At 35.4% G+C, this 13,243-nt stretch overlaps 1 protein-coding gene across 3 annotated transcripts; it reads right to left on the reverse strand.

The window, feature by feature from the left end:
• Positions 1 to 559: 559 nt before the first annotated feature.
• LOC116113750 (probable protein phosphatase 2C 6) lies at positions 560 to 8,609 on the reverse strand. Of its 3 annotated transcripts, XM_031399913.1 has the most exons (6): positions 8,190 to 8,609; positions 6,778 to 6,984; positions 3,130 to 3,414; positions 2,599 to 2,704; positions 1,211 to 1,538; positions 560 to 742 (listed from the first exon to the last, which is right to left on the reverse strand). In XM_031399913.1, the coding sequence occupies exons 2-5, from the start codon at positions 6,811 to 6,813 to the stop codon at positions 1,216 to 1,218; spliced, it is 750 nt and encodes a 249-aa protein (XP_031255773.1). In that variant the 5' UTR covers positions 6,814 to 6,984; positions 8,190 to 8,609; the 3' UTR covers positions 560 to 742; positions 1,211 to 1,215. The 3 variants fall into 3 exon arrangements, with proteins under 3 accessions (XP_031255773.1, XP_031255776.1, XP_031255775.1); XM_031399916.1 differs by lacking the exon at positions 6,778 to 6,984 and having other exon boundaries at positions 8,224 to 8,609; XM_031399915.1 differs by lacking the exon at positions 6,778 to 6,984.
• Between the last annotated feature and the right edge of the window lie 4,634 nt (positions 8,610 to 13,243).

Consider the following 13,243-nt stretch of genomic DNA (forward strand, 5'->3'; position numbering starts at 1 on the left):
CCTTTATTCAACTTTTCTGTCATCTCCAACCCTAAAATTTTGATTATGAAATTGAATAGGCTGATATAAAGCTTGGTAAACTGAAACTCAAGGAACAGAACCTTAACTAAAATCTCTATCCAAGTTTTGAACTTATTTCTTCTAACAATCTTAACCCTTTTCTGATCAGTGTCATACACTGAAGTGTCACCAACTCAAACAATAGTACTAGCTCTTAATGTAGTCGGCCTCCATTTCACACTAATGGTGTACCACATCATGAACCAACTGTAAACAACAATCTCAACTAGCATGTACAGAACTTCATACTCAAGAATAATAGAAGACAAATAGAGGCCTCAGTCACAACTAAATCTACATAAGTGACCTCATTTTCTCGTCATCTCTAAACTTCTACATTCCTTTTCATCCCAATCTCACTTATGTATGATTTATGAAAATGGTAACTGAATGCAAATTCTCCATTCAGAATGCAGCAATAGATCAATACTTAAAATGAAACAAAAGATTGAAACTACTCTACTGAGTAATCAATAGAAAATAATATATATATGTCCAAAATATGTAGGTTATTATTGGAAATAGCTCATGTACAACTTTTGTTTGTCTAGAGTTTGTTATACACAACTTATTATAACATCCTACTTTTACCATCTCATTGAAACATGACTTGGCCAACAAGAAACGATTCCTTCTTTTCCTTCCCTCTGAAAAAGGTGGAACCCAGGTTTCTTTTCCATCCCTGTTGGGAAAGAAAACAAAACCAACTGATTAACTGAAAGAATTTGATATGTTCTACTAACGGCAAATAAAAGTGCTGATAATGTACACACAAAACTTCATAGATTTTTACAATTTAAACAAGATGAGTGTTTTATGTCTAGAGATACGTAACTCAGACATTTTTAACAGTCTAGTCAGAATTAAACAAAAGATGGAGCCTGAAGTTAGCAATAAAACATCCCAGTAACTATAAATTAGGGTGATAAACAAAATATAAGTGTCAAAGTTGTCTTGTATAGCTGTCAACAGAAGTTCAAAACTCTTTCACCACATAATAATAGAATAAGTCAATGAGCTATATAACGGACCTCATGATAAGTATTTTGCTGTCTCAAATTCAATATAAATGAAGTTCATAAAGTATTTCTAAAACTAAAGCCAGTTGGAGAAGTGAAATGTGACTGAGCAAGAAAGAGAGAGAAAGAACCTTTTTCAAAGCTTTTGATGAGGCCTTCTCCTAGGCAGTTTCAGGTCAACAACAACAACAGAGACATTGTCGCAAGTGTATGCAGTAAAAGCTCGCTTCAGCAGTTCTTTGGCAACATTAAGGGCTGGAGGGTGGGATGAAGTATCATCTTTTTTTGGCTGCCTGCGTTGGTACCTAAATTCTTCACGAGCCAACCTTACAGCAACATCATTAGACAAGACGTCCCAAAGTCCATCACTTGCCAAAATCAAAAACTCGTCATCTTCAGTTCTAGGCGTGAAAGTAACTTCTGGCACTGAAATAATCCATGGTTTCAAACCATGATCACCTGAAACTCAGACATACCAAACATGCAGATTATTAGATCTAAAGTTAAACATATCTTAGTCATAAAAGAACTAAAATGCCTCAAACTTTGAAATTGAATCAACAAATTATTCTGTAAAACACACAGTGAACTAAAATCTAATCGTAGCTGAAAAAAGACATAAAATACTGGAAAGGAAGAAAGAAAAAGAATGAACAATTGTAAAGTTACACTGCTAGAAATAATTTGCTTATGAGAACCATTGTAATTGAAAGAATCTTAGAAGAGAGCCAATTCAAGGCTCTCAACTTAGACATAGGATAGAAACAGAAAAGTGGAAATTTAAAAAGGTAAAATAAAAGAAGTTCATACCAAATAAATCTAAGGAGAGAGACCAAAGTACCTTTGGAAGTAAATGGAATGTCTTAAATGAATGTGTATATGTAATTATCACAAGCATATACATGTATTTTTTGTATGAATATTAACATGTAGATATAATGAAACATGTGAGGAGATAAAAAGGAACTTTGCACCGCATTTGTTGTATATGCCTTGCCCACAAAAGCCTGCCATATCGAGAAATGACAAAGTGTAGGTCATCGACAAAACTTACATGTATGAAGGTCTAAACTAAAACTTATCTTACTAGCAAAGTAGAAATATTACCAACATCTCAAACTGGATACAATATCAATACATCTTTTACACAGTAGGTCTTATATATGCTGGTGGTAATTAGCATCAGCTCTAGAGCAAAATAGAGGCACAACCACAAAAGAAAGCAACATTTATAGCAAGATGCTGCAAATATTATTGCACTACTCATATCCATGTAGTAAGATTACTGCACTGTTGCAGTTTGGTTCAGCTCTGTGCTCTGTTTAAAAGCTCAGGAGTTCTTATCAATTATGCAGCATTCTTGCTGCAAAATTTATTATCTCCCCGGAGAGAAAAAAAGGTTTTTTGAATGCACTGCAATTTTAACAAGTCACTAACATGGAAAAGATAATAGTTCCTGCAGAAAAACCAAATAATTCATGTTATGAAAACAAAAAGCCATATAGGGTAAAAGAAAAACCTATTGCTCTCGACATAGAAAGCACCCCCTCAACCCTTAAGCAGCCCCACTGCACAATTCTGCCCCCTTTATCCCTAATCCTTGCTAGTTCATCTTCTCTTTCAAGCTGCAAAAGAGGCAACAACTCATCTCTGAGGAGTGAATATAGTCGTATACATGTATACACAGTCAAAGAGGGTCGAAATTTAAGTGCAAGTGGATTAAAACATTCCAGTATCTTATTCATAAGCATTATCCTCAGATAAAAGTAGTCCCTGAACACTAAAAAGCATGCAGAATTCCATCCTAAAATTCAGACAATTGCAGTTGCAGCAAGAGCAGCACAATACTTAAATCTAAAACATTATTGACATTGCACTCTCAAATGCAAGTCTTCAACAAAGAAGAATAATGTTTGTGTCACTTCTAGGGGCAGAAAATATGTACATGAAAATGATGTCATAGAAAGCTTGAAATTGGCTGAACTAAAATTTTATACTGATGTAGGGAAAAAGAAAGGTAGAGAAATCAAGTAAAAATTAGCTAAGAGACCTTGTGATCAACTGTCAAGGGGATTGCTCTCTTCCCACGGCAAAGAACAACCCTGGAGTCACCAACATTGGCAGCAATGATGTGGCAGGGTGACAGAATCACTATCGAAGCTGTTGAACCGACTGAGTATGGTGCTAATGACTTGTCTTTGCAAGCCTCATCTGCCCTTCCATAAGCGTTGCACAATGCAACTTCCCATCTCTTACGCCAACCATCTTCATCAGTTCCTTTCTCCCATTCCTCCGCTACCATTTTATGGAGCTCGTTTGCACAATAGTTACTTACCTGAAAATCACCATCCAAACGATGAAAAAAGTCCATGCTAATGTCATGTGCATTTGCATTTATTGGTCACTGATAAAGTAAAAACAATTTGCTTCAAACAATGCTGTGCCAATTACTGGAATCAACAAGATTAGTTATGTAAGACAGTATGCTCATCAGAAAAAACTTATTGAGGAGCTGGACATATTTGAAAGCAACAACCATTTCAGACAATTTAGACAAATGAACCTAGAAGTACTACTATTATAGATGAATATTTCGCTCAATAAAACCTTTTTGCACCGATAAAACTTGAATTGAAACACAGTATTAGAACATTTCAGAAGAATTTAAATTTTCAAACATCATATCTGGAAAGTAAAATATTAAAAGCTTTGTAGTTTCTTAATGTGATCCTATTAATTTTTTCTTCTCAAATAGAAATATACAATAGAAGATCATAGATGATATTTTACATTTTATTGTTTTGAAAAGTATACCATATAGGTCTCAACATAGTACCTAAACACTAAAAGATAAAGCAATTTAGACCCAAGAGTCAAAAATAAAAAGGAAAAAGAGAGAGAGAGAGAGAGCAATCTAATATTGAATCAGGTGACCAATTGTTTAAAAAAGGAATGTAAGAACTTTTAAGAGGTTGCAAGGCTAATACCAACTTGGTGGTGGAAAGACAAAATGAGGAGGTTCATAAATCATTGAATTAAAAGGAAAGTGTCAAACAATATTTTCCTACATGCGCACACAAAAATTACAAAGATATTCAAAATGAACCCAAAAGCGCTCTATGTAAGCTAATATCAAGTGTGTAGCATAATCGACATGTTACGAACACCAAGTAGAAATTACGTTTGAAAACTGACATATAAAGAAAGGTTTCGAAGAATTTATAAAAACTAACCTACACCCATATTTAACCGATGTGGGACACTTTGGATATTAAGGCAACACGCATACCATATTTAGAAGCCGATTTCTCCAATGGCTTCACCATGGTCATACACTTCAAAAAGATCGTTTTTCCTTTTTCAAATCCCGTAATCCGAACACATTTAAAGAAAAATGATTTTTATGAACTAATAGGGATAATAACCATTCTTGAATCCCAACTTCTATAATAATCTTTCTTACATCCCAATTGTTTAAAAAAAGAATGTAAGAACTTTTAAGAGGTTGCAAGGCTACTACCAACTTGGTGGTGGAAAGACCAAATGAGGAGATTCATAAATCATTGAATTAAAAGGAAACTGTCAAACAATTTTTCCCCTACACGCACACACAAAAATTATGAAGATATTCAAAATGAACCCAAAAGCGCTCTATGTAAGCTAATATCAAGTGTGTAGCATAATCAACATGTTGCGAACATCAAGTAGAAATTACGTTTGAAAACTGGCATATAAAGAAAGGTTCCGAAGAATTTATAAAAACTAACCTACACCCATATTTAACCGATGTGGGACACTTTGGATATTAAGGCAACACGCATACCATAATTAGAAGCCGATTTCTCCAATGGCTTCACCATGGTCATACACTTCAAAAAGATCGTTTTTCCTTTTTCATATCCCGTAATCCGAACACATTTAAAGAAAAATGATTTTTATGAACTAATAAGGATAATAACCTTTCTTGCATCCCAATTTCGATAAAAATCACCTTAAAAAATCAAAATCTCTCAATTATCTATTTTCCATGTCCCTTACCGATCCTTTGACTTCCCTTTTCTACAAAATAAAACCATTGCATCATTAGAAGATGGTACCATTTTAAAGTAAATATTATTAATAACCTTTTATTACTTTTATAACCAAAAGGCTTGAAATTGTAGATTTCTCTTTACATTTTCTGTTCGTAGCTAAGATGTTACTTTCATCAATGCATTTAACCTTCAACTCAATCCTTCATTTGCAAATTTTGTGACCAAAACTCTGAATAGTAGTCCAAGGAAGAGTGCAAACTCCGTCGAAGACAAATATGTTAAAGGTCAATGGTAGTCTATTTAAACAGGAATCACGAGAGGATTATCACTCTTTGACCCAATCTTTTAGCAGCCTCGAAAGTTAAGCCTAGCTTCTACACTAACAAATAAAATACCGTGATGGATTTTGTTTCCTCTTCCACAAGAAAAACATTTTAGGTAATAATTTATCCATCAAGACCCTCTTCAACTCAATAAAATTCATTTGTTGCGCTTACATCTAAACTAGACATACTTGTTAAATTATATAAATCAATTTCACTTCTTCATCATTGGCACTACAGTTTTCTTTATATACTCTCCCCTACTCTTGATTATTGAAGAACATATCCCTCCACGCTTACCTCATTGGCCTTTCACATATATCAATCAAAGATGTTACCATCCTTGATAGGAGTGCTAAAATAAGCAATCTCATGGCAAGAGGTATTAGCGAGATGCTATCTACACTGGTGAATTTACTTAAGATACTACTTAAGGTCTTGATGCATCCATCCATTGATAATCAAAATCTTTTCACCTCAAGAATAATAAGCGCGCATTCGGATATAGAACCAAGCACAAGCAAACTACATCTCTTCTGGGCATCAGGGATAACATTGTTATGGAGAAAGTGAACGTATTGAGTTCGCAATCAATATCATAGTCCATGACATTCACTTGATAAGGGCTAACTTAACATGTTCGATACTTTTCTTCTAAAAACAATACATACTCATCACCATTTCCGAAAGTTTCAGGATCATCGAGAAGCCCCTTTTAGTAATTCCTTGGTTTTTACCTCATTTTTTCAAATAACTTTAATATAATTCATTTATTAATTTCTTCTCCTCATCTGTTCCACTTCTTGTACTCATATATAGGCATCAGAGAAGCCAATTTAAAACATTAAGCGAAGTCCAGAGATGCCAAATAGCTTCATTTGTCCAATTCATACTCTAAAATGCGTAATTTCTCATTCACTCCTAAAAGATCACTTCCTAGAATTCTGTTAACTAGTGTTATCTAAAATGTCACTACAAATTTTCTCTAATCTTCTATATCATAGATTATTCAAGTGGTAATTAAATTAGAAGTATGGTATTTTATCTTATCTTAAATATTTTCGTCAAAAAAAGTATTAAAAATCTTCAACAATTCATTAAACGGAAAAAAATCTTTACGAAAATGTTCAAAGAAATTCAAGGGCAAACAATGATACACTTATATTCTCCAACAAAATGGTGTATTGATGCAAAGATAAGCATATATGAATGGAAACGATGATATTGAACAATCAAGACATAGTTATGAAATCATAATTGAAGAATCAAAAGCTTCCAACTTAAGCACACTCATTTTCTTAGCATAATGAGTTTGGTGTTCAAGACTGTGCTACAGCTTACATGGCGAGTGTCATTAATAATGGCTTCCCCATGCATTTATACAAAAATGTAATGCATGGTTAACTTCCCCATCCATGACTTGAATAGTCGACAACGTGAAGCTTCTCTTCGAACATGATCTTCACAGTTATACACAATTCCAACGAAATTTACGTCCTCATGTTCCCCTCATCTTCAAAAGGCTTGTAGTTGAGACTAAGATATCTCCTTCAACAAATTTAAAAGCCAAATTATAACAATGAATTTATGAAGGAGGGACACCCCATAATGGGGCTACAAGTATTCCCCTTCATATCCCATTTCTAAGCTTGTATATAGTCCATTTCTATCAAAAAGTTCCTTTGAGGACACCACAACTAAGCATTGAGTATCCTCACAACTATAATTGCATCAGCATTTGTTGATGCAATGAATCTTTTATATATGCACATCTTATAGTGTGCATATGTGCTTATGGGATTCGTTAAGTAACTTGGTCCAGTGTAGGAATTAAAATCTTTCATTACCATAAGCCTCAAAAAAGCAATAATTGATATCATATATAAACAATTAACACTACCACCATGTGAACAAAGGGAATCCTAAATTTTAATCAACATAAAGTGCAAGTGGAAAACTTAAAAATATTAGACAACCTCAAAGCTAAATAACTCTTCAGTCTCCGAATGGGAATGCATTTTCTGAAAGATTGTTTTGCTTCAAACCTCCTAAAATGACCAAACATATTTACAAAACAAACTCGAGCATCTTCAAATAGAGAAAAGAATTCAGTTGGTAACAAAACAGCGATATTTTTAGAAAATGGAAATATGACTATCCAAATACAGCAAAGTGACTAGGTCAAATCCTCAAGCAAGTAATAGGCAATGAAAGAATTTACCCTAGTACTGTATTTGGTAGTGTTTTAGACACCATTCAAAGCCCTTAAAATAGTCGAAAATGCAAAATCAATGAATAGTTACTTAGAAAAGAAAACAAAAAAAAAAAAAACTCTCGTAAACCGGAAAAGACATAAAAAAAAAGTAATTTTGTAAAACACTTCATAGGTGTTTCTAGTAAAAGTAACTTTAATCTCTAATGCACCAAACGCCTTAACATTTAAATGAGAAGACACTTGCAGTAGTTTTACAAAACACTTCATAGATGCTTTCGAGAAAGCAATTTGAAGAGTTTTTGCCAAAAACTCTTGTAATACGAAAGCACTTATGACAATTCTTTGCATGCATTAGAAAGGGGCAACAAAAAAAACCCATCTTTAAGCCGAGAATGCTACTATGAAACAAAGACAACAATTGCAATTGTAGAATCTCAATAATAAAACAATCTATAACTCCATAATGGGCAGTCTTAATTATCAGATCAACACAATCATTCAAACAAATCCTTTACATTAAATTAATGTACAATCTTACTTGTTTTGACGTTCATGCACAAGACTCAGAGTACCTCTTTAGCATCTGGGGCTCTTTTCCTTTCCTTTTACTTTTCGTTTTCTCAGGAATCAAACGCTGAATTGAGAGCTTAGGTAGAGTAAGCCGTTGCGTTTGAAAGTTTGTAGGGAAACAAGGTTTAAGGAGTGAAAAAAAAAAGAAACGGGAATTTAGATTGGGGGTGTAGATGCGAATATTGAGACTTATGACAGGAAGATTATAATTTCTAAAGTTGTACCTAAAATAGAATTAGTAAAATTGTGGCTGTGGCGCAAATATAAACAGTTAATATAGAAAGCAAAGCAAATTGAAGAAATCCTTTACACCCCCGAGTTTTGCTTGAAAATATTAAAACCCCTCAGGCATGGAAAAGTACCCTGAACTCCCGACCGTTAATTTTTTCGTTAGTTTTAACAAAATCGAGGATAAAGAAGTAAATGAACCTAAGTTAAAAAAATAATTAACGAAAATATTAAAAAAAGAAGTTAATAAATACAGAGAAAAGTTCCCTCCAAACCTAACACGACTACGGCACTAATTCATCCCCCACCCAACCGCCATTCCATTCAAACCCTTACTGTCACAGCCTCGTGCGGCGCAGCAGCCCAATCTCCTAACCGTTCAATCCCTTCACCGTCACGTCAAAGCCTGGTGCGGTACAGCTACCGCAACTAAGAGTTGTGTGCAGCGCGCCGCAAAGTTGTTCATGCTTTGGCAATCGCCCCAAACTCCATTTTCTTCTCTTTTTTTCATTTTGAGTTTTGCTGATTTGTGATTGTTGTAAATGTTTTCATTTTGGTTATGGATTATTGTTTCGAAATCTAAGAAATCCAATTCAAAAACTAATGATTATGGAGTGGTGGAGATTGATTTTTGGTGGCCGTTTCTCTATTATTGCTGTTGGTGGGTTTGTTGTAGTATGGGCCGTATGGCAGTAGCTGAGTAAGGGAAAATAATACAGCCATCGACGGTAGTACACCGAATGACGTAGTAAAATCTTGACCGTTTATTAATTTTAACTTAATATTAATCAACTGTCAAAATTTTGTCACATCATTCGGTGCACTACCATCGATAGCTGTAGTATTACTCCTGAGTAAGATGGGTTAGATGGGCTGGATCAGCAAACCAACAAAAGCACAAGCTTTTGTTTTTGTTTTATATTATGAATCCTTTTCTTATTTTTATTTTTGGAGACAATTGGTATAGGAAAAAGGGGAAACTTTGTGGGATAATCTGGTATTGATTGCTTCTGGAATTAGTGGTAGACAGTGGTTGGTTGGGGGTTGGTGGTGGAAAGGGTTGACTACGGTGGTGGAATTGAAATTTCAAGTGTTCGACAAGGCTGCGGAGTGTGGGGGTGTTGTGTAGAAAGGCGAGGATGGGGTGCGGTTGGGTTGTTGGGCAATGGTGGAATAGAGCATAAAGGTCATTTAACATCGTTCCGTTAGATCTAACGAAAACTTTTTAACGGCTGGGGTTCAAAGTGATTTTTCATAATTATTTATGGCTGAAGGATTTTATCTAGTTTTAGGAGGTTTACATAATCCCGCACATATAAATAGGTCTTGGAGGCCGAGGAACGGCCCGGGTATTTCTTCTATCTAAAGATTAACCTCGGACTAATCCCGGGCGAGCCCGGCCCGGGTAGGGTGTTGCCTAACCTTACTAATTAGGATGGGATCGGGTTTGGGTTGGGGTTTCGGGTATCTTGAGTTTTTAACTTTTTATAATAGAATGGGCCTGGGCTCCACGCACTGATACAATCCACCAACACTTGTTCAAGCCCACGCGGTCCAAGAGCGCGTTGCGCCGCCATCAATCCATCAAGAATAAGACAGCAACGACCATCTTGTCCGGACGTAAACGTGGACTCTGGGTGGGCACTAAAAAGGTCCACAATTACTTGCGTTGGCATAGCGGGGCCCAGATTGTCAATTTCGAACACACCAGAACACAAAGGACAGTCGCGTGGTTTCTTCTCCCATTGGATTGTCCACGTGTCAGACCGACGCCTTATCTGTCACAAGCATTAGCTGACAGGTCGGTGTGAGAAGCCACGTTTAAGGTCATCAGAGTAAGACCAAGAATTACCGAGACCCTTAACACCACCCTTAAAAATCCATCAAAGTGGACGGAAAAAAATAAATAATTTAATTTTTTAAAATATTAGTAATTTAAAAAATCAAATAAAAAAACATTCAACTGACAGTTTCGAATACAAACTTAAACGTGCAAGAGAATGACTTGTGGGCAGAGTTTGGACTCCACGTGCAGCCATAAAGCATCCATGAATTGGAGTTCCTCAAACGGGGTCTTGCTGTTGGAATTGAATTGCAGGAAAAGCTGTAATTGGAGTCAAGTAATTTCAATGAATATAATTAGCTCCATTTCCATGTCAGGATATGAACCAATAAGGAGTCAAAATTTGACCAGTTATGAATGAAGGATTTCTGAAACTTTATCAGAAACTGATCGAACTGTGGTCAGTTTATAATTTTCTGAAGAAAAAAATACTGAACCGAAACTGCTCATGCATGGCTTCTAAGCCCACAAATTTACACCAATGAAATCATAGCAAAGCAATTCATGAATAGATAATCAGATAAAATCAAACTCGTCTTCATCTTTGCATGCAAGGATATATAATAAATACGATAAATTAAGTTACCTCAGAGCCGCCATGGCCGTCGAACACTCCGAAGAAGTGGATAGGCGACTTCTGCAGGGCGTATTTACACCCCGGCGCGGTGCACCCGCCGAATTCATTGCACGTAAGCTTCATGAACGTGGGATAAACCGCCACAGTGTCCTCCATTGTCTGTCTCCATCCTTGTTCATAAACCTTCCCCCATGTCACACCCTTGTTATTCCTTCCCAAACACCAATTCCACCCCTCGTGCTCCTTCCCTTTGCTCCCGCCATCACCACCTGCCACGGAAATGACGTTACCCGCCACGGAAGTGACGTTGTCCGCCACGGCTGTGACGTTAACGACCTCGGTTATCGGGGTATCAGGGGTGGTTTCAGTGGCTGGAAGGACAGTTTCCGAGGTGGTTTCAGCGGCTGGCAGGACAGTTTCCGGGGTGGTTTCAACGGCTGGAAGGACAGTTTCCGGGGTGGTTCCAGAGGCTGGAAGGACAGTTTCCGGGGTGGTTTCAGCGGCTGGGAGGACAGTTTCCGGGGTGGTTTCGGAGGCTGGGAGGGCGGTTTTGGGGGTGGTTTCGAGCGGGGATTGTTCGGAAATATTAGTGTTTGCCATTTTTGAGAGAGCGACAAAAAGAAAACTAGAGAGTAAGAGACTGAAGGTGACGGTGGGAGAGGAGTTTTATCAGTTTATGAAGAGGAATTTGCAGCTACGCGTGGAATGGGAGTATGAATATAGATGGCAATCAATCTCGACGTTGCATGGCAGGGAGATAGACTAACTGCGCGGGTGAGGGACTGGGGTGAAGGTGCAATGGGATTGTGAGATTTGGCGGGATTACTGTAGGCAGTAGTGGATTCTCCTACGTGGCGAGTTATCATTTGTTAAAAAGTGAAATTTCAGTGGGGCTTGTTGGGTTGATTAGGGTGATCAATTCTGTGTTTACAACTCAACATTGGCTTTTAAGGATTGAATGCCACCTTTGGAAACTTCTATTTTTGAGGGCCAAGTCAGAAAAACATTAAAATAAATTCAATGAATTTTACAATTTAAAATTGAATATAAATGGGTCTTAAAAAGTAATTAGTTGAATCAAAACTTAAATTATTAAGGATTTAAGTTAATTTTTCCTACATTTAAAATATTTAACATTCTTACTATATAATGATATAATAATAAATTGACATAAATGTTTTTTTTTTTTTTTATGACTAGGGTGTCCGGACCAGTTTACATACACCTAAACTAGTCCCTTATGACCCTGAAACTACCGGTCGGATAAAAACTCTAGTGATCACTCTTATTAACAATTGAAGAGGGACTCAAACTTAAAATCTCGTAAGTAATATACTCAAGAGTCTCTACTGAATCATTCGACCATCTAAGGATTTGTTAATTGTTGTTAATTATAAAAAAAAAAATTCAAATTATTATATTTACACATGATATTATAAGTCCATTGTTGTACTCATAATAATATATTTGTAATATTTAAAAAATTTATATAAAAAAAAAAAAAAAATCTTAGATGCTTCTTTAATTGTGATATTTTTGCCCATATTGGCAATTAATTAGAGGATTAATTAAGAGCTTTCTCTCACTTGCCACAGAAGGAATAATAATTTTTTTTTTTTTTTTTTTTTTTTGTAATTAATGTTATTGATTAATAAAATAGTTGGAGAGGTTAATTATAGTGAGGTCATTTAATCCTTATATTAATTAACATTTGGCAAAAGGAATGGGAGGAGGAATTTTGATTCTGCTATACACTTGTTCTTTGTTTATTTAACCTTAAACACAAATGGCTTTCATGCAAATACCCTCTTTAATTACTCAAAATAAATCAGATTTTTTTTTTTTTCAAAATGAAGATGCAAATTACTCTGAAAGGGAGGATGTCCCTTTTGTTATTTATTATATGTTATGTTCATTTTCTAAAAGTGCTTTTTCTTTTTTTAAATGAATCAAAGTACTTCCAAAAAGCACCGATCCATAAATTAAGGTAAACTGGTTTGGCCTTAAATTGGCAAAATAGAAACAAGCCTTCACTCTCAAGAAAATATATAAGTTTTATATAATTAATAATTTACAATAAAAATGATAATATCGGTTCACATATTAATAATAAAAGAAAAAATAATAATTGTATGTAAAAAGATCGAACAGTTGCCAAATTGATGAAGAGGGTCGAAAAAGTTAAACTTTGACAATCGACGAAGAGTACTCATCGAGAATTATTCTTACGTGGATTCGATGCACATATATATATCTACAATCACCCGATGAGAATGTATCACATTATTGCATATGTATAACATATATGTATTTTAAACGTTTGTATATTCATTGGATGTTTGAAAAAGAATGTTCGTTCTTCGATGCTTAAGTC

The sequence above is a fragment of the Pistacia vera genome, unplaced genomic scaffold (assembly GCF_008641045.1).
Source record: "Pistacia vera cultivar Batoury unplaced genomic scaffold, PisVer_v2 Contig69, whole genome shotgun sequence".
In the NCBI taxonomy this organism is placed as follows: domain Eukaryota; kingdom Viridiplantae; phylum Streptophyta; class Magnoliopsida; order Sapindales; family Anacardiaceae; genus Pistacia; species Pistacia vera.